The sequence below is a fragment of the Hemiscyllium ocellatum genome, chromosome 1, assembly GCF_020745735.1.
Source record: "Hemiscyllium ocellatum isolate sHemOce1 chromosome 1, sHemOce1.pat.X.cur, whole genome shotgun sequence".
In the NCBI taxonomy this organism is placed as follows: Eukaryota; Metazoa; Chordata; class Chondrichthyes; order Orectolobiformes; family Hemiscylliidae; genus Hemiscyllium; species Hemiscyllium ocellatum.
In genome coordinates this window covers 100,134,126-100,153,472 of record NC_083401.1, presented here as the reverse complement: position 1 = coordinate 100,153,472, position 19,347 = coordinate 100,134,126, and the positions used below count along the sequence as shown (strand labels likewise).

The following is a 19,347-nucleotide window of genomic DNA, read 5'->3' as shown; positions in this document are numbered from 1 at the left end:
TATTTAAAGAGAGTCCTGGCTGTCTCTTATTTCAATCCTCATTGGTCATTGGGTCAGGAGTGTGCAAGCCCTCCTTTTTATTTTAACACCTCCACCCTCCTGGTTTCCTTGAGGTAACAGGAATTAAAACTGAGAGTTTATTTTCACCTGCCTTCCAAACCGGGAGTGTGCAGCAAATCTGGAACAGAATCCCTCAATGCTCTCTGTGCGTTATGCCTCAATCACCCAGTCCTACCCCATTTCAGATGCCCTGTCGTAAGAGCATTCTTCGACTGAAATAATCTCCGAGTTTGTGTATGATGCTGAGCTCTGGACCGACATCCTCCATAACGTTCAGAAGCAAGGTCCTGAAACACTGTTGTCCAATGCCACCTTTAGATTTCTGTGTGAAAGGACAATTCTTCCATTTGCTCAGCAAACTTACATCCCATTTCCTCCAACATCTGCCCTGAATTTTTTAAAAAGTGGACCAGACAGGTTCAGCAAAGTTCTCAGCTAATGAAATAGCTATTAGGTCCATGTCAGATGCTAAAACTGGGGAGTCAGGGTTAGTGAGATATTTTTATTACCGCTTTTCTCATGCAGATTATACTCGGAAAACAGAGGGAAGGAAACATCATCTAAATTCCTAACACCCTATGGCACAAAATGTGAAAATCAGTCGAAATACATCACACCGCCACTTGACCAGCAAGACAAGCATATCGCCATGGGAAAAATGTTAAACTGTCAAAACACCAGCTCCATTGAGGTAAAGGTGGTAGGGAAGGTCAATTCACAAACTCCAGCTTCCTGCTAGAAACAAAAATTGTGATCCAAACAGAGGTAACAATCACATCAGATATTTCCCCACTGTTAGAACTAAAATTACAGCCCTCAATGAAAGAAGGTTTAATCTCACCCCTCCTTTGCCAACAGAAAAATATATTGAAGCTTATGAGACACTGAAGACCAACTTATTGATTTTCAGTGAAAAGAAATTGTGGCCCAATGATGAGGCTTTTGTCTTTTTGTCTCTGTCTCTCTCACAATCCCTTTCCTCCTCCCATGCCTTTCTCTTCCTCTTCTATCTTCAATCCCTTTCTCAAACTTCCTCCAATTTTTTCCTCTCACTTAAATCTAATGTTTCTCTCTCTCTCTCTCTCTCTAATATTTCCATTGTTATAAATGTCTAATCCATCAGAATGATCCCCTTCAAATCTTATTCAATCTCATCTCGTGAATGTTAAGAAAAAAAATTCTTCAGTAGATTTTAACTTCGACCACATGATCCATGTAGGTGAAGCAGCCAAAAAGATGTTGAATGCCCTGGACCAACACTGGAATGCCTTTCTGACTGTGTCAACTGTTCTGATATCCTTCATCAATGTTTGGGATGTCTGATCTATACATCACTCAAATGTACCTCTGCCACCCAGCATTAATGGAGAGCTATTTCTAAGCTTTAGCTGTAGCTTGCTCATACATTTCTAGGAAAGTTGTCTGACTAATTTGCTGTGAGCCTTTCAGTACTTTCAGCAGTTTGGAGTGCACCTCAACCAATCCAAACTCTCGGTTATCCACTCTAGACTTTCTGACACACTTGTAGGTGCTTCACTTTGTTCCTGTGCCCAGGAATAATGATCATGAATCTGTAAAGAGTCTTCTTATGTTTTCATCAATTTAAGTTAAAAGGTAGGAAATTGAGTCTGTCGTATTTATTATCCTCACTCAATGTTCTCTGGTTTCTGAGTTCAGGCATTCCAATATACTCAGCCACAGAGAATCACCATCTATATTAAAGTAAGCTTTAAAATATAAGAAAGGTCACTAATTTATTCCACATCAATTATACAATAATCAAATTTGTTTATCCAGTGTTTAAATTGCTGTTATATTTATAAAATCATAGTTGCCTGAAACCATAAAAATGCAGAAGGGTTATAAGATAGAAACAGACCATTTGACCCAAGCAATATCTGCCAGTGTTTACCATCCACACAAGCAAATCATTCTAATTAAAATTTTCTATCCTATTCCCATAAACCCCTTGGCCTTCAGCCACTTGATGCTGTCTAATCTTGAATGTTGACAGGAAATGAATTCCACAGCCACCTATTTCTGTGTGAAGAGATTTCTCTTGATCTCTGACTTAAATTTTTAAATTCCATCTTCTATCAACAACCTCACATTCTTGGTTCTTAACTAATGGAAAAAAAAATTGCTTCCATCTGCCAAGCATTGCTTCATAATTAGAACTGGTCTAATGAAAAAGCTCCAGTTCTTTTTGCCTTTCTTTAGTGAGTTTAATGTTAAGAGCTGGTATGCGTCTGTCTGAAATCACCATTGCTGACCAGATCAGAATTTGTATATGAGTACTGGAACCATGAAGAGTATGTGCCTGCTTCCAGAGGCGGCAAATTGATGAAATAATGTTGATTCTGAAAATCTGCCCCCCCCAACACAGTCCATTTACATTCCCAGTCCCTTTCCTGCAAGATGGCAGCAGTGAAGTAGGCAGCATCTGAGATCCTGTGCCCTGTGCTCATCCACTCCATCAGTTTTCTCTTTCTCCTAACTTTGTTTCCCTTATCTCATTTTATGAGAAAGCAGAAGGTGGTTTCACTGGAGTCTAGAGTGTGGCAGTGGCTGGTGAGGCCAGAGCAGGATTCTGACGTATGATGCCAAGATGGCTGGTGAGCCCAGAGTGAGACCCCGGCAGATGGTGTTGAGGAGGTGGCTAGCAGAGAGGCAAGCTACATCAGCGGAGGTGAAATCAACAAGGTGAAGGAAGGATGTTTTGGGCGCCTACTGCTGTGGGGAAGGTGGCACCTTGTGGCCAATGCAGCCGCATGGCGGTCTGCTTTGGCATCATCGGCAGCACGGGATGGGATTGTATTGGACGATCGGCAATGGCTTCAGCGATGAGGTGGTTTCGGCCTGGCATCAGATGGCCTGTGATTCCTTTAGGCAGTTTTTGCAACATCTTCCTTCCCAGCATTGGCGACGAGATTGGTCCTTGGGGTGGCTTGTGCAGACCTAGTGATTCCAGCAGCCTGGCTTTGCTGTCTTGCAGCGGCTTTGTCTTTTCCCGAAGCCAGGAGCTGTGAATTTAACTAAGATGGGCTGTGACTTCTGTTTTTGTATGGCCATGGTAGTATGGCGACTTAAACATGTTTCACTGCATATTCTTTGTAAAACATACAAGTGACAATAAATGACGATTCTATTCTATTCCTTGAAAAGTAGATAGATCTGCTCCATTTAAAGGGGCTGAATAAGCTCCAGGAAAACCTTTCTTATTTTTAGGTGTTTATTTTGCATCAAGCACCTCCACCCCCACCCCACCAAACTCCCGATATTTCTTTCTGGCATGAATAACACATTGGTATTTCTGTTTCTTTCCTCTCAACCTAACATAAACCATCTGCAGTGAAGAAAGAGGCCGTTTGTCTTACTGAGTCCATACTAACTCTCCAAAGAGCATCTCATCCAGACCCAACCTATCCCTGCAATCCCACAGTTATCATGACTAAGCACCTAATCTGCACATCCTTGTACACTACAAGGCAGTTCAACATGTCCAGTCCACATAACTTGCACATCCTTGGACTGTGACAGAAAACAGAGTTACCCTGCAAAAACCACTTTGAACTTTTCCAAAGCTCTGCTTAAACCCCATTGTTCTGCATACATTCCACCAAAGTGACTGTGGGAGAAAGTCAGAAAGACTGCAGATTGCTGTCATCCAACATTCCTAAATGTAAACTATTTAAGCTGTCCCTGATGCAGTAAGATTAAAATTTATTTTTCAGGCATTGAAGTTAAACTGGTTATATATGGCATATATCAACATGCTATTAATGAGAATAATGAAGCTTTGAATTAGAACAATAATAGTTCACAGAAATGGAATCAGATAAAGAAAAGCTGATAAGTGTTTTAGTAGCAACATGCATTATTTCTTGACACGCATGCAAAGTAAAATGTGTCACTAGAGCCCAAATTATAGCAAGAGTCTGAGTCTGATAGAAATGCTGAATGAGTTTTCAATCTCATTTATTGATGTATTGACTCGCTCTGTGGATTACATTTTACATTTTATTAAAAATGCTGCATGTAATTATACCAAATAAGAACCATACTCTTATCACAAGTGATTCAGAAAACTTTTCCATTTCAACACTGTGCTTTAATTCAGTATTTGGAATGTAAATTATTTCTGTTCTATATAATTATTGCTACCCATTTTCATCTTAAGAATAACTTAAGAAGACAAGAGCAAAGGACTCATCGTTCCCTTACCATTTTGGTTGTGTGAATATTTAGAATTGATTCCTTTCTGATCAAGTAACGACAACTTCTGCCTCCTTAGCCACAGTGGTCTCAGGAGGAAAGGTAAAATCAATGCCAGGTTTCTGAAGCACCATTATTTGATCTGGTGCTGTCAGACATGAGCACAGATACTGCTGCTATGTGACCTTTCGCCAGAAGTCTCTTCAGAGACTTTAGGGTCAGAATCTGCAAATGTGATTGGGCAGCATGGTGGCTCAGTGGTTAGCACTGCTGCCTCACATTGCTAGGGACCCAGGTTTGATTCCACCCTCAGCAAATGTGCTGAGTTTGCACATTTTCTCTGTATCTGCGTGGGCTTGCTCAGGGTGCTCCAGTTTCCTTCCACACTCTAAAGATGTGCAGATTAGGTGGATTGACCATGCTGAATTGCCTCATAGTGTCCAGGGGTGTGTAGATTAGGTGGACTAGCCATGGGAAATACAGGGTAGGATGGTTGGCTGCTCTTCGGAGAGTCGATGTGGACCTATTAGGTTGAATAGCTTGTTTTCACACTGAATGAGTCTATAACATTTACAGACAGGCCCACTTTCCAGGATCTGGTATCTATTATTTAAGCTTCTACTGCAGCGCAGGTACAAAGCAGCCATATCTCAGTGCTGCAGTGAAGATCAGAGATGTCACACTCCAACTGCTGCAATCATGATGATAGATTACTGTGTTTGAAGGTGTGTGTGGGATATCCCTGCGATATTACTGTGACCTCCAATAAAATTACTAAGGTAATGAAGCACTTGTCGTAAGGGAGCAAGTGACTGAATAGCACTCACAGATAGCTCACCGAAGTGTGGGAAACCTGGATGCTCTATCACTGCATCCTCCTCTACATCCCTCTGTTGTAGATCTACTCCTCTCTTTAGCCTCTGTTCCATTATCTATCACGTAGCAGAACATTTCCAATGGGATTTATGATGGTTGGGGGAGTCCAGAATCAGGGGTACAATTTAAAGATATGGGTAACCCCTTTAGGACAGAGATGAGGAATCATTTCTTCACCCAGAGAGTTGTGAGCCTGTGGAATTCTCTGCCACAAAAACTATTTGAGGCTGAAACATTGACAGTTTTCAAGAAGGAGTTGGATGTGGCAGTTGGGGCAAAAGGGGTCAAAATATGTAGGGAGAAAGCAGAAATAAGATACTGAATTAGATGATAAGCCATGACCATAATGAATGGCAGTGCAGGCTTGAAGGGCCGAATAGCCCACTCCTGCTCTTATTTTCTATATTTTGATGTTTCCTCATTCACCATGGTTTTGGTGACATCTCCTTCAGGGTTGTTCCAAGGAGTTATTTACACAAATTAGTCCTGTTTTATCTAGAATTTAGATGGTTAAGTGATGATCTGATTAAAGTCTTCAAGTTTTTAACTGGAAAAGTTAGAGTTAATAAAGATCAACTATTTCCACGGATTGATGATTCTACAACTTGGAGCATAGTCTGAGTATTTATGGCCAGACCATTCAGGAGAAATGGTAGGCAGCACTTCTACTCACAAACTGTGTTCGGTGTTTGGAACTCTCTTCCACAAATGGCAGTGGATTCTAGATCAGTTGTTAATTTTAAATCTGATACACACCAACGTTTTGGTCAGCAAAGGTAATAAGGGATATAGTCCAAAGGCCACAAACAGCCAAGGTATCTTTGAATGTGGGGCTGAATGGCCTACTCTGCCTGTTAAAGACAAATGCAAATGACAGATTAAATACTTCAATCATATCCTCTGCCTCCATGTCGAGACCCCTTTTTGGTCCTGAACAAACCCACTCCTCCTTTTACTATTAATATGCCTTTGAAAGATTTTGGGATTCTCTTTTTTTCTCTTTTCATACAACCTCTTTGTTTCTCTTATTTTCTGTTTCTCCATCCCTCTAAACTGTTTATATTTAGCCTGGTTCTTCACTGCATTTTCTATGAAACATCATTCTTAAGTACACTTTTGCTTTCTTATCTTAATTCCTACCTCCTTTTCCATCAGGCAGCTCTGGATTTGTTTGCTGCACCTTTCCCATTGAGGAAACAAACCTTGACTGTGCCCGAACCATCTTTTCTCTTTTTCCTTACTCACCTTTGACTTAATTCTATTTCACACCTAGCTAGTCTTACCCCACTGAAGTTGACTTCCTCCCAATTAATTATTCTTACACTGTTTTATTTATTATCCTTTCCCCTATTCACCACAAAAATGATCACTATTCCTGAAATGTTATCCACTGACATGTGCTCTTTCAGAGCCAGCTCATTCCCATGGAGCAAGTCTTGCAATGCCTCTCTTCTTGTTATGATTTGGAGATGCCGGTGTTGGACTGGGGTGTACAAAGATAAAAATCACACAACACCAGGTTATAGTCCAACAGGTTGAGTTGGAAGCACACTAGCTTTTGGAGTTACGCTCCTTCATCAGGTGGTAGTGATTACCACTTGATGAAGGAGCGTCGCTCTGAAAGCTAGTGTGCTTCCAACTCAACCTGTTGGACTATAACCTGGTGTTGTGTGATTTTTAACTCTCTTCTTGTTGGACTTGAAACACACTGCTGTAGAAAATTCTCCTCACTTTACTCCAGGAATGCTTGATTCTCTCTGTTTTCACTATTCCTGTCCCCATCTACGTTTTGTAGTTACAATTTCACATTATAACTACTTTATAATTCTTTCACCACTCCGTAAATTCCTTGCAAATTTGTTCCTTTATATCTTTCGCATTATTGTGGAGTTCACTAAGCAAAGTAATTCTGGGGGCTAAAGGGGTCAAACAATTCAGGGAGAAAGTGGAAGCAGGATACTGAATTAGGTGATAAGCCATGACCTTAATGAATGTCAGGACAAGCTCGAAGGGTCGAATAGCCCATTCCTGCTCCGATACTCTACGTTTTTATGCTTCTTCAGAGTCAAAGTATTGGAGAAGGTAACAAAGTTTAAATCGGGGTTACACTGTAAGTACGTGAATGCATATAGTGTGGTTAAGAAGGTTGTTGAGTTACAAGTGTAGACTGCCATGTGGAAACATGTCATAGCCAAAGCTGGGTCACTGAAGATCAGGACTTTTGTTTCTGCTCCTTAGCTCTAACCAAAACAACTCTGTCCTTGGAATATCCCCTGAGGGACATTCCCTTTGTCCAGCACTGCAATGCCATCCTTAATCAATACTAACATCCCTCCCCTTTCTTGTCATAGAGTCATAGAGATGTACAGCATGGAAACAGACCCTTCGGTCAAATCCGTCCATGCCGACCAGATATCCCAACCCAATCTAGTCCCACCTGCCAGCACCCGGCCCATATCCCTCCAAACATTTCTTTTCTCTCCTGAACATCTTGTATCCAGGAATATGTGAAACCCAGTCCTGTTCTTCAGCAACCCAACTCTAGCCATGATGTTTTTTCACATGGCAATCTGCACTTGTAACTCACCAGGCTTATTAACCATACTCTATGTGTTCACATACATGCACTGCAACCCTGATTTAAACTTTGTTACCTTCTTCATTTCTCTGACTTCACCTACTTTCTAATTATACTATAGTCTAAAGACATCAATCTTCCATATATTGTGCCTTTTGATATTCCTTTTTGATATTATGTCCTGGTTCCCATAAATCTGCTGAGTTGTTTTAAACCTGTCCCAACAGCACTTGCAAAACATCCTGCAAGGAACTCTGTCCCAGCTGTGCTCAGGTGCAAACTTTCCAGTCTGCAAAGATCACACTTTCTCTAAAGCCAGTTCCAATAACACAAGAATTATTTTCTTTTATAGAATCCCTACGGTGTGAAAACAGGCTCTTTGGCCCAACAGGTCCACACTGACCCTCTGAATAGTATCTCACCCACACCCATTCCCCTACCTTAAAACTCTACTTTATCCCCTGACCAATGCACCTAACCTACACATCTCTGGCTATTTTGCATGGCCAATTCACTTAACCTGTACATCTTTGGACTGTGTGAGGAAACCGGAGCACCCAGATACTGGGAGAATGTGCAATCTCCACACAGGCAGTTGCCCGAGGCTAGAATCAAACCTGGGTCCCTGGTGCTGTGAGACAACAGCGCTAACCACTGAGTCACTGTGCCGAATCTGAAGCCCTTTCTCCTACTCCAATTATCCAACCATTAGACGAAAATTATTCAAAAGTAAACAGTGAGCAAAGTTGCAGGGAGAAGACAAGAGAATCAGATTCAGTGGGCTATACATTAAGAGAGCTGGTGCAGACATGATGGGCTGAATGGCTTCGTGTGAATCCAACTACCAGGCCGTGCACTCAGAGTGTGCACAGATCAACTGGCAGAGGTCTTCTTGGACATCGTCAACCTTTACCTGCATCAGGCCATTGTCCCTGCTTATTTCAAGAGGGCCAACATCATCCCCGTGCCTAAGAAGGTTCATGTAGCATTGTCTCAATGATTACCGCCCAGTGGCCCTAACTTTGGAGGTCATGAGGTGATTTAAAAGGTTTGTCATGGCATTAGTCACCTCCCCACTGCTCTTGACCAACTCCAATTTACCTATCGGACCAACAGATCCATGTCAGATGCCAATCACTTGTTCTTCACTCCTCCCTTGAACATTACTCCTCCCACACCAAGAACAGCTACGTATGAATCCTACTCATGGACTACAGTGCAGCCTTCAACACTATTATCCCCTGGAGACTGATTACTAAACTTAGTGATCTCAGACTGAGCCCCACTTTCTGCAACTGGATCCTCAGTTTCCTGACCCACAGGCATCAGTCAGTGAAGATCGGAGACAACATTTCATCCTCACTAACACTCAACACTGGAGTCCCCCAGGGGTGCGTACTCAGCTCCTTAGTGTACTTACCATATACCCATTACTGTGTCGCCAAAAAGCAGCCTAATGCCATTTACAAATTTGCTGATGACACCACCAGAGTCGGTTGAATCTCAGATGGTGATGAAACATACTACAAACGGGAAGTGAAAGACCTGGAAAGATGGTGCACTGTGAACAACCTAGCTCTCAATGCCAGCAAAACCAAGGATTACATTATTGACTTTCGGCAGGATGTTATTCATGCCCCCCTACACATGAACAGCACAGAGATGGAATGAGTGGAGGGTGTCAAGCTCTTGGGAGTGGTCATCAACAACAAGCTTTCTTGGACTCTTCATGTGGACACACTGGTTACAGAGGCCCAACAACACCCCTTTTTCCTCAGGCAGCTGAGGAAATTTGGCATGATGGCAAGTACCCTTGCCAACTTTTTATAGGTGTGCCATCAAGAGCATTCTGTCTGGATGTATCACTACCTGGTATGGCAACTGCACCATTCAAGATTGGAGACGGTTACAGAGGGTGGTGAACTCGGCCCAGACAATCACAAAGGCCAACCTCCCATCTATAGAATCCGTCTACCAGGCCCGCTGTCAACAAGAGGCCGCCAGCATTCTCAAAGATCTATCCCACCCTGGCAAAGATTTTCTATAACCTCTACCATTGGGGAGAAGGTACAGAAGCCTGAACACCACACCAGCCGGTTTCGTAACAGTTTCTACCCTACTGTTGTTAGAATTCTGAATGACTCACAAACTCTTAATATTCGCCTGTACCTGTGTTTTTGTCTTTGCGGCTATTTACCTATTATTTACTTATCCAAGCTGCTTAACTCTGTGATCTGCCTGTATTGCTCACAAGATGAAGCTTTTCACTGCGCCTCGGTACATGAGAAAATAAATTCAATTCAATTCCTTCTGCACTGTAACACTTCTGTGATTCCAGGCAAAGTCTTGAGAGGGGGATCTTCAATAGATCTGGTGACCTGTAAAGGAAGAAGACCCCACTCCCATCTGGCAGCAGCCCATGCAGCATCCCTGCTGGAGTTTGCCTATGCCATGAGCTTCTTAAGGTGGACATTAACTGTCATCTTCCACCTCCACCAAGTGATACAATTGTGGTATAGGAAGGGATAAACCAGTAGGTCAACCACTGGATGTTACATGCAATCTCCACCCCTCTATTTTCAGTCATATCTATTTCCCTTTGTTGTTGAGCTCACAACCAGATGAAATTGTCTCTTGTCATTTATTCTTTCCCATTTCCTTATAATTTTCAAGAAACTTTATTAAAGCCAGTAGCAACTCTATGTTTTTCAAATGTTATTTCTATTTTAAGTTCTCCATATAGCATTTTAGCATAGTTGCACAATATTTTCTCAATATAATGTTGAAGAAAAATGCTTTGAACAATAACAATCTCTGTTTACTTCGCACCATTAATGTAGTAAAATGTTTGCAAGAACTTCAAACGAGCGAAGTCAGACAAACATTGACAGCGAGTCAGAGAAAACAATATTGGGACAGGTGATTTCAGTCTTCAAGAATCCAGTTTTGGTCTTACTCAGATTTTATAAATGAAACTCTTCTTTTGCAAAATGTAAAACATCACAATTGAAATTCATATCCCACTTTATTGCCCAATCTGTAATTTTACCAATATTCTCTTGCAGATTTCATTGACCATCAGGATTATTTCTGATGCCTCCCATTTTGCCTATATCTGCAAATGTGGATGCGACTCACTCTAACATTACATCGAAGTAATTGCTAAACACTGTGAATAGAAGCAGTTCCAGAACAGAACTCTCAGGTGATGTACCACTTCTCATTTTCAATGACTCTGAGAAATAGTCTTTAACTCCTGGATGTAGGTTTACTCGCTGAGCTGGAAGGTTCATTTTCAGATGTCTCATCACCATACTAGGTAACATCTTCAGTGAGCCTCCAGACGAAGCCAGCTCAACGAGCAAACCTACATCCAGAACCTTAATCTGAGCTATTAGTCTTTAAGTCCTTCTCTCTGCTTTCTCCCTCGTTTCCTTTTTTAACATAGAATTCCATAACCCTTAATTCCCAGTAGTCTGCCATGTGGTAATTGTCAATGACAGTTTGAAGACGTAATCACATTGTACAGACTGCATTTCGAGAATCCAATGGATCCATCCTTTTCTCCAACGGATTTATAAATACAATTTTCTGTTATAAATACACAGGGCTGCCTTTAACTATTTTATCCCCATCGTAACATTGTATATTTCTCCTCTAATTGAAGTTGTGGAACATAACTAAAATTACAACACAAAAAGTAGTTTTCTTGCACACCTGTGGTTTCTAACTACTTCAAAACTACAACGGGAGTTTTAAACGTCAAGTGTTAAAAATTACAATTCAAATTCCTCTGTGGTTGTGAATTGTCTTTCAAATCAGCTTTAGAGATGTGAAATTGTGAAGTTAATAATCGTAAAGGTAAAGGTGAAGGTTGCTATATAACCTGAGATAAAGTGTCACAAGTTTACCGCACAAAACACATGGGTGCCTCTGTATTTAGCAGAATAAATATGCCAAATGTCCAGATCGTTGAGTTTCCAGGCCTTGGAACAAGCTTGGAATCCCAAGTGGACTCCTCTTCTCATGATCTAGCTCCTAATTACATTGATTACTTTGTGACAAGACTTTGCGATGGGCTCTTCCTATGGCCATTCAGGGAGTTTGATGGTGAAGCTGGTAATTGGTTTATCTGGCACTCTTTTCAAAATTGTGGTTGATTCTGTTTTGCTTCATATTTTTCTTCATTTTTCTCACTTCCATTCTCTTAATCTTCCATTATTCACTGGACTTGAAAAATTAGCTCTGTTTTTCTCTCCACAAATGTTGTCAGTCCTGGTGAGTTTCTCCAGCATTCTCTGTATTTGGACCAACTTGACTGGAGGGTGGGGTTCTCCAACTGCTCCAATTTGGAGACAATCAATGCCAGCCTCAGAAATACAACACACTGCTTACAATTTCCCTGGTTCCCTTCTCTCCCTGACACCTGCCTCACAAGAACATCCACAGGACTCAGCTTCAACCAGTGGAAATTAGGACCCAGAGGCCTGAAGACTTAGGTTGCTACTGTCTAGACTTCTGATAGGATGAGATACTCACCATCACTTGCCTGTCAACTTGTAATGTAATGTGCTGACTGTGGGAAATCCTAAGAGTTCTCTCACTGGGGAGTAGAGTGGCAAATGTGTTAGTTGCCACTATTCACACTCTGCTCCATATTTTAGAAAATAAATCAGAAATCTGTGCCTTTAATATCTTTCTGCAAGATTTCCAGTAATTTCAACCACAGCAAACCTGTATCAAATGTAATAAAGTTGGATAATCTTTCATATCAATATTATTACTTATATATATCATTAACAAAGCCTCATGCTGCCTATATTATTAAGTAAAAAACCTGCCATTTACAAAGATCATGATGTTCAAGCATTGCATTTTCTGTCAGCTATAAACTAATCGGCACAGTTTAGAGGTCACTTACATATTTGCTTATGCCATAAATCGTACGGTAATAGTGAAAATAATCTTCAAATATGTATGAAATTATGAACATATTAATGCAAAACCAATCCCATTTTGACTTTTCTATCTCAAGTGAAAAGGCATTAGTTACTACATATGCCAATAAAAATGTTAGAACATATTTATTCCAGTTGGTTCAATATTTTCTCTACAGTTGTCTAACACATCGGTATGTTAGCTTCTAAATATTCTAGTAGATGTGTAAGTGTGCTTACCAAAGACAGTCCTTGCAGGCACTGATTCTCTGTTTAACCAAAATGACACTTGTGAAAGAATGACAGTCATGATACATGGCAGGTAGGTCTGGATCACAAAATAGCCAATTTTTCTCTTCAGGTGGAAGTACGTTGTCATGACTTTGTATTCCCCTGAAATGAAATACCAAGGAAAAGCAGGTTTGCAGTGATAAATATTACACAAGTCCTATAAATCAGTACATTCTAACAAACATCCTTACATACAGATGAGGAAGGATACCACTTCAACTGGGACAACATTCCATCCTAGGACAAGCCAAACAGAGACACCCATGAGAATTCGTAGAAGCATGGCATTCCAACCGGAACTCTATCAACAAACACATTGACTTGGACCCCATTTACCACCCCTTGAGAAAAAGAACAGAAATGACATCACCATAGGAAATGGCGTCACCACAGGAAATGACATCACTAACCCAATGAAACCTAAACATATAAATAGAAAGTGGACTACACCATCAGTGTTTCATCTGGAGGCTCACTTGAAGATGCTACCTGGTATGGTGACGAAATGTCTGAAAACAAACATTCCAGTTCAGTGAACAAACCTACATCTAAAAATTTTACAAAATTAATTTAATGAGATATTATCAGCATCAGTGCTACTCCCTTTAATTGTTTGGGGTTGACATACAATAGAAATATGAAGGGGATTAAAACTGCATTGAACTTATTTAACTCCAATATTAATTAAGGTGCAGTATCAGACTTGTACAATCAGAAAATTACTTAAAATTATTTAAATAACTGCTTAAAAGTATTTATAGCTACATGCTGACTACAGTTCTGGGCATGTAAGGCATGGTTTACATCCATGTACAAATGCCATGGCTTTGATTTAATGTAACCCATCCTAGGCATGGGCTGACAGGTGGTGTTGGTGTACAATTGATGGAAGTGGCATCGTGCCTGTCACCTATCTACTTTTACAATTGCTTTAAGCAGCAGGAATACGGTGCCAAGTTTGTTTCCAGCTGAGCATAAAGTCTATTTAGAATACCTTGATTTACTGGATTAGTTTGTACATTACATCAGCAATGTGCCTCAAGTCCAACCTGATGTCTCACAGGAGACTATCATGAAACTCAGATGTAAAGGAACTGGCCACTAGGTACTATATCATGAATCAATTCTGTACAACAAGAGTGAGTCTCTCTTCTGCGGGCATCCTTCCACAATTCATCTCAGTAACTTAGACTAATATAATTAACAAGGTTTGGGGCAAAGAATATACCTAAGGCATCTCACAACATATAAAACATACATCTTCACACTGGTGTGTATAGCACTCACTCAAAACCCCACCCTGCAGAACTACTCCCTCAGTTCACCTCACTTGCTGGTCAGCCTGGACCAAGCAAAACCCGGGACATCATATCTTCCCTGAGTCTGGCTCCATTGTTCCTCAGCATGGTGGGCTACCTATACTTAAAGCAATTCCAGAAGGAAGAGCAATTTCAGAGGGAAAGGCCAGGAAAATGTGTGAGTGACACACACTGTTCCGCCATCTTGTATCTTCAGAATGGATTTCTAGAATGCTCTGTACATTCATTTCAAAGTAATTCTGGATTTTTGTAGCTGTTTTACCTCTGATCTGGCTACTCCTTTCAGTGATACTGCTGAGGCTACAGAACAGCCAGTCATTTTTATTGTCTGGCAGCTCTTGCAAGTGGTATTTCCTCCATGATAGAGAATAGGGCCCATCTTGAGCCAATAAATGGCCCAATGGTCATAAACTCACTGCAGTGCAACCTGACTGAAATGAGATGGCTCGTCCCTAACCTTCAATGCCAGGCCACAAAACCCAGCCTCAATTTCTCATCTCTACAGAGTGTTAACTTACTTGCCTGTAAGTTAAAATATAACCAGGGTGTCGAGGTTCATATTGTACCTTTAAGCCAACCTCTCACTGATGCAAACTATTACTGTCATCCTGATAAGTTTACAGTTACACAAATCACTATTTGTACAAAAATTTGATTAAGGGGTTCCTGGTCCCAAAATCTCAAAATATAGAAATAAAGAATCATAAGATGGTTAAATCATGGAAGACCATTTGGCCTATCATGTCTTTCTGCAAAATGAACTCAGCTAGCATCGCTGCCCAATCATTTTACTTATCATTTCAATTGGTGTGCTTCTGGTTATGAAACTGAGACAGTTTCTTTACATCTACAATGTTTAAACTGCTTATGATTCTGAGTACTCCTTTCAAGTCTTCTTTTAAACTTCTCATCCAAGGAGAACATGCACAATTTCTCCAATCTATTCCCATAACTGAAGTCCCTCATCTCTAGCATTTAGCCTTTTGTAGTGCCGTTTTGGTGAATTTGGGTTCAAGACAGGCCAGTTAAGGAGAAGGAAAGGTAAAAACTGTCTTCAGGCTACGCCTTCTAAGCAGCTCTATTTATTACACATTAACACTATACACAACTATAGAGACACCGCAGATTCAGAGTTAACGTTTTGGGTCCAGTGACCCTTCCTCAAAGTATTAACTCGAATTTCTCTTCAGAGACATTGCCACACCTGTTAAGCTTTACCAGAAATTCCACTTTTGGTTCTGATTTCTAGCATCCATGGTTTCTTTGGTTTTTATACACCAGATTCAGATTGTTTCTATTGTTATATTATTAAGATACTACCAACATGTGGTTCTCTCTTCAAATCGGCTTCAATACTATTCTTTATATATGAACTCGTTCCACACTGTGCTATTTATGTCCTGTTGAAAGCAGTTCTATGACATCACTAAGTCTGTTCCAGGGTGCTGAAGTCATTAGCTAAAAGAGTTGAATATTGTATATATTTGGACTAAGTCTGGTTTGAGATTATACACATGTGGCCCTGCTGATAACATGTTTTATTGCTTTGCTGATGATTACAAGCATATTGATGGGGCAGTTATAAGTCTCACTGCATTTGCATTTTTCAAGTAAAGGTCACATCTGGGCAATTTTCCACATTGTCCAGTAAATGCCCAAGTTGTAGCTGAACTTGCACAACTTGGGTATGAACACAGCTAATTCTAGAGAATAGGTTTTCAGTACCATTGCTGGAGTGTTGGCAGGGCCTGTAGACTTTGCAGTATCCAGTTTCGTCAACTGCTTCTCCATATCATGTGAGGTGGATTGAATTGGCTGAAGGGTGGCATCAGTATTCTGGGCTGAGTCAGGAAATGGCTAAGATGGATCATTTGAACAGGACTTACAGTTGAAGATTGTTACAAGTGCTTTCTGCCTTGTGCTTTATACTGTTATGCTCGGCTCTCCGATCATTGAGGAGGATTGCAGATGCTAGAGACCAGAGTTGAGAGTATGATGCTGGGAAAGCATCTGAGGAGCAGGAGAATCAACATTTTTGGCATACGCCCTTCATCAGGAATGAGGGTGGGGATGTTTTTGGAGCCTGCTGCTCTGGTTAATTGATTGTCTATTACTGTGTACAATTAAATGTAGCACAACTACAGAACTTTGATTTAATCATTGGTCTTGGGATTGCATAGCCTTATTATGTGCTGTTTTCACTATATAGCATGAATGTAGTCCTATGTCATAGCTTCATTGGTTAATACTTCAATTTTAGATATGCCTGGTGTTATACCTGGCATCCCTTCCACACTGTTCATTGAATCAGGCTTGAAATCCTGGTTCGATGATAGCAGTGGAATGGGGTACATGCCAGGGCATAAGCTTGCACAATAATGACCCAATAGAATTGGGCTGTTGCTTTGGCTCACAGCGCCTCATGAGCTATTAGGTGTGTTCTGATTATATTCCATTTCATGGTGGTATTGCTGCATAATATGATGGAGAGATTTTCAGTGTGAAGGCAGGACTCTGTCTCCACAAGGATTGTTCAATAGTCGTTCCCAGCAATACTTTCATGGGCAGGTGCATCTGTAGCAGATAGGATGGTGAGAAGATGTTTTAAAATAAGACAAAGAGTTTGCAAATGTATGTAGACTGATGAAGTGTATACACTAAAATATGAGAGATGAAGTAAAATATGGTAACCTTATTGAAATATATAAAATGTTCAGGAGATTTGAGATGATTCATGCTGAAGGAAATCGAGACCTAGGGAGTACACTTTCAGAATAAAGGGTCTTCCATTTAAGATGCAGACAAAGAGGATTTTGTTTCTATCAGAGAGTCATTAATCTTTGGAAACTCTAATCTATAAAATACTGGGAGCTAGGTCATTGGGTATATTCAAGGCTGAGATAGGTAGCTGCTTGATTAACAAGAAAGTCAAACATTATAAGGTCCAGGAGTTTACTGATGTCAAGGCCACAATCATCTTATTGAATGGAGGAGAAGGCTTAAATGGCCTACTGTTGCTCTATTTCTTCCATCCCTTATTAAATAGGCTCAGATTTAGAATCATAGAGTCATATAGCATGCAAATAGACCCTTTGGCTCAACTCATCTATGCCAACCAGGTTTTCTAAACTGAACTCGTCCTATTTGCCAGCATTTTGCCCTATTCCCTCCAAACCTTTCCAATCTATGTACCTATCCAAATGTCTTTGAAAGGTTGTAATTGAACCCACCTCTGCCACTTCCTCTAGTAGCTTATTCTATATACGCACCGCCCTCTGTGTGAAAAAGTTGTCCCTCAGATCCCTTTTAAAACTTTTCCCTCTCACGTTAAAACTATTCCTTTTAGTTTTGGATTCCCCTACTCTGGGGAAAACACCTTGGCTATCCAGTCTCCTGTTGTTAAAACTCAAACTTTCTAGTCTCGGTAACATCCTTGTAAATCCTTTTTACACCCTTTCCAGTTTAATAACATCCTTTCTCAAGCAGAGAGACTAGAATTGTACACAGACCTCCAAATGTAATCTTACCAATGCCCTGTATAGCCATAACATGACATTCCAATTCCTGTACTCAATGCTCTTGACTGAGGAAAGAAAGCATGTCAAATGTCTTCTTCATCACCCTGTCTACCTGTGACACCACTTTCAAGGAAATATGTACCTGCAACACGAGGTCTCTCTGTTAGACAACACTCCTCTGATCCCTATCGTTATCTGTGAACGTCCTGCCCCGGTTTGTCTTACTGAAATACAAAACCTTGCATTTATCTGCATTAGACTACATCTGCCATTCCTCAGCCCACTGGCCCAGTTGATAAAGATCTTGTTGTACTTTTAGATCAGCTTCTTCACTGTTGACTAATCCCACCAATATTGGTGTCATCCACAAACTTACTAACTCATGCCTTCCATATTCTCATCCAAATCATTTACATAAATGACGGCCAAGTGGACCCAGCACCCATCCTTAGTATTCTCACCACCTACACATGTCCACTCCTGTAGATAGTCCTCTATACCAGTAATAGTGCCAGTGAGCCACAGTACAACTTGTGGCCAAGTCACCTTCTTGCACATGATGCTCAATATGGAAGGGTACAGATTTATCAGCTGAGGCTGAAGCAGATCATCAGCAGGTGGTTCCTCAGCCCAGGCCTGACCCAAGTACTTGGGATTTCACTGAGTCCAGAATCATGTTGAGATCTTTGAGGGTCATTCTGTCCAGATTTTATACTAGTGTTAATGCTGAAGGGTCTTCCTGCTGATGAGACAGGATGAAGTTAGAGGAGTCTGGGACCACTGTTACTATACTGGTTTGACAAGCTTCTCAGGACCCTCCATCATAGGTAGGGGAAAAATATTACCTGAATGAAAAGGTGAAATAAACATTCTGGTAGTTTATTTTTCCTTGTTCCGATAACTAGTAATAACAGTGTATGCACTCTTTAAGTGAAACATTACCCACTTGCAGCAATTTTGAGTGTTACAAGAAAAGGTAGGTTTTAGTTTAACTCATTCTGACCAAGCCCTGTTGTACAATGTATGTAACTTCCAACACGTCACTGCCACTGGCCTTCATTTGAATAAATACTGATGAACTTTTCAAGGACACAGCAAGTCGATCTCAGGAAAGTTCGATGTACTAGCTGACACTGACATGCATCAATTTCAAGAAGGAAATTCAATAATAATGACTAAGATTTCAATTTCCAGGCTTTTAATGCTGTTACTTCTATTGTTTGGCATGTCCCCACAACAGTAAATAAATTCAGAACCTTCATAATCGCATGACCCTTACATCAAAAATCATTCAATAGTCTGTTCATCTATACTTCTTAATTTTGACAATTGGCTTCAAATAACTTAATTTAGTGAAAGACATTTGATTGTATTGGCAGAAAGTAAACAACACTTACCATCTCAATAGGTCAAGTGGTTTGAAAGTTAGTATTTTACATGGATATTTAGAGATCAGTAGCATTGAAAGTGCAGGAGGATTGAAGGCAGCTTTAAAAGTTTTGGTTTTATGTTATGGTTCAGCCACATTCTGACAGGTTACTGTTGGTGTAGTT

At 40.6% G+C, this 19,347-nt stretch overlaps 1 protein-coding gene across 1 annotated transcript in view; it reads right to left on the bottom strand.

Annotated features, from left to right (window-relative positions):
- LOC132819485 (gamma-aminobutyric acid receptor subunit alpha-2-like) overlaps positions 1-19,347 on the bottom strand; it is a 247,772-nt gene that overhangs the window by 36,341 nt on the left and 192,084 nt on the right. Inside the window, exon 8 of the mRNA XM_060831021.1 lies at positions 12,907-13,059. Within this exon, the coding sequence (XP_060687004.1) occupies positions 12,907-13,059 (153 nt within the window). The remainder of the gene's footprint in view (positions 1-12,906; positions 13,060-19,347) is intronic.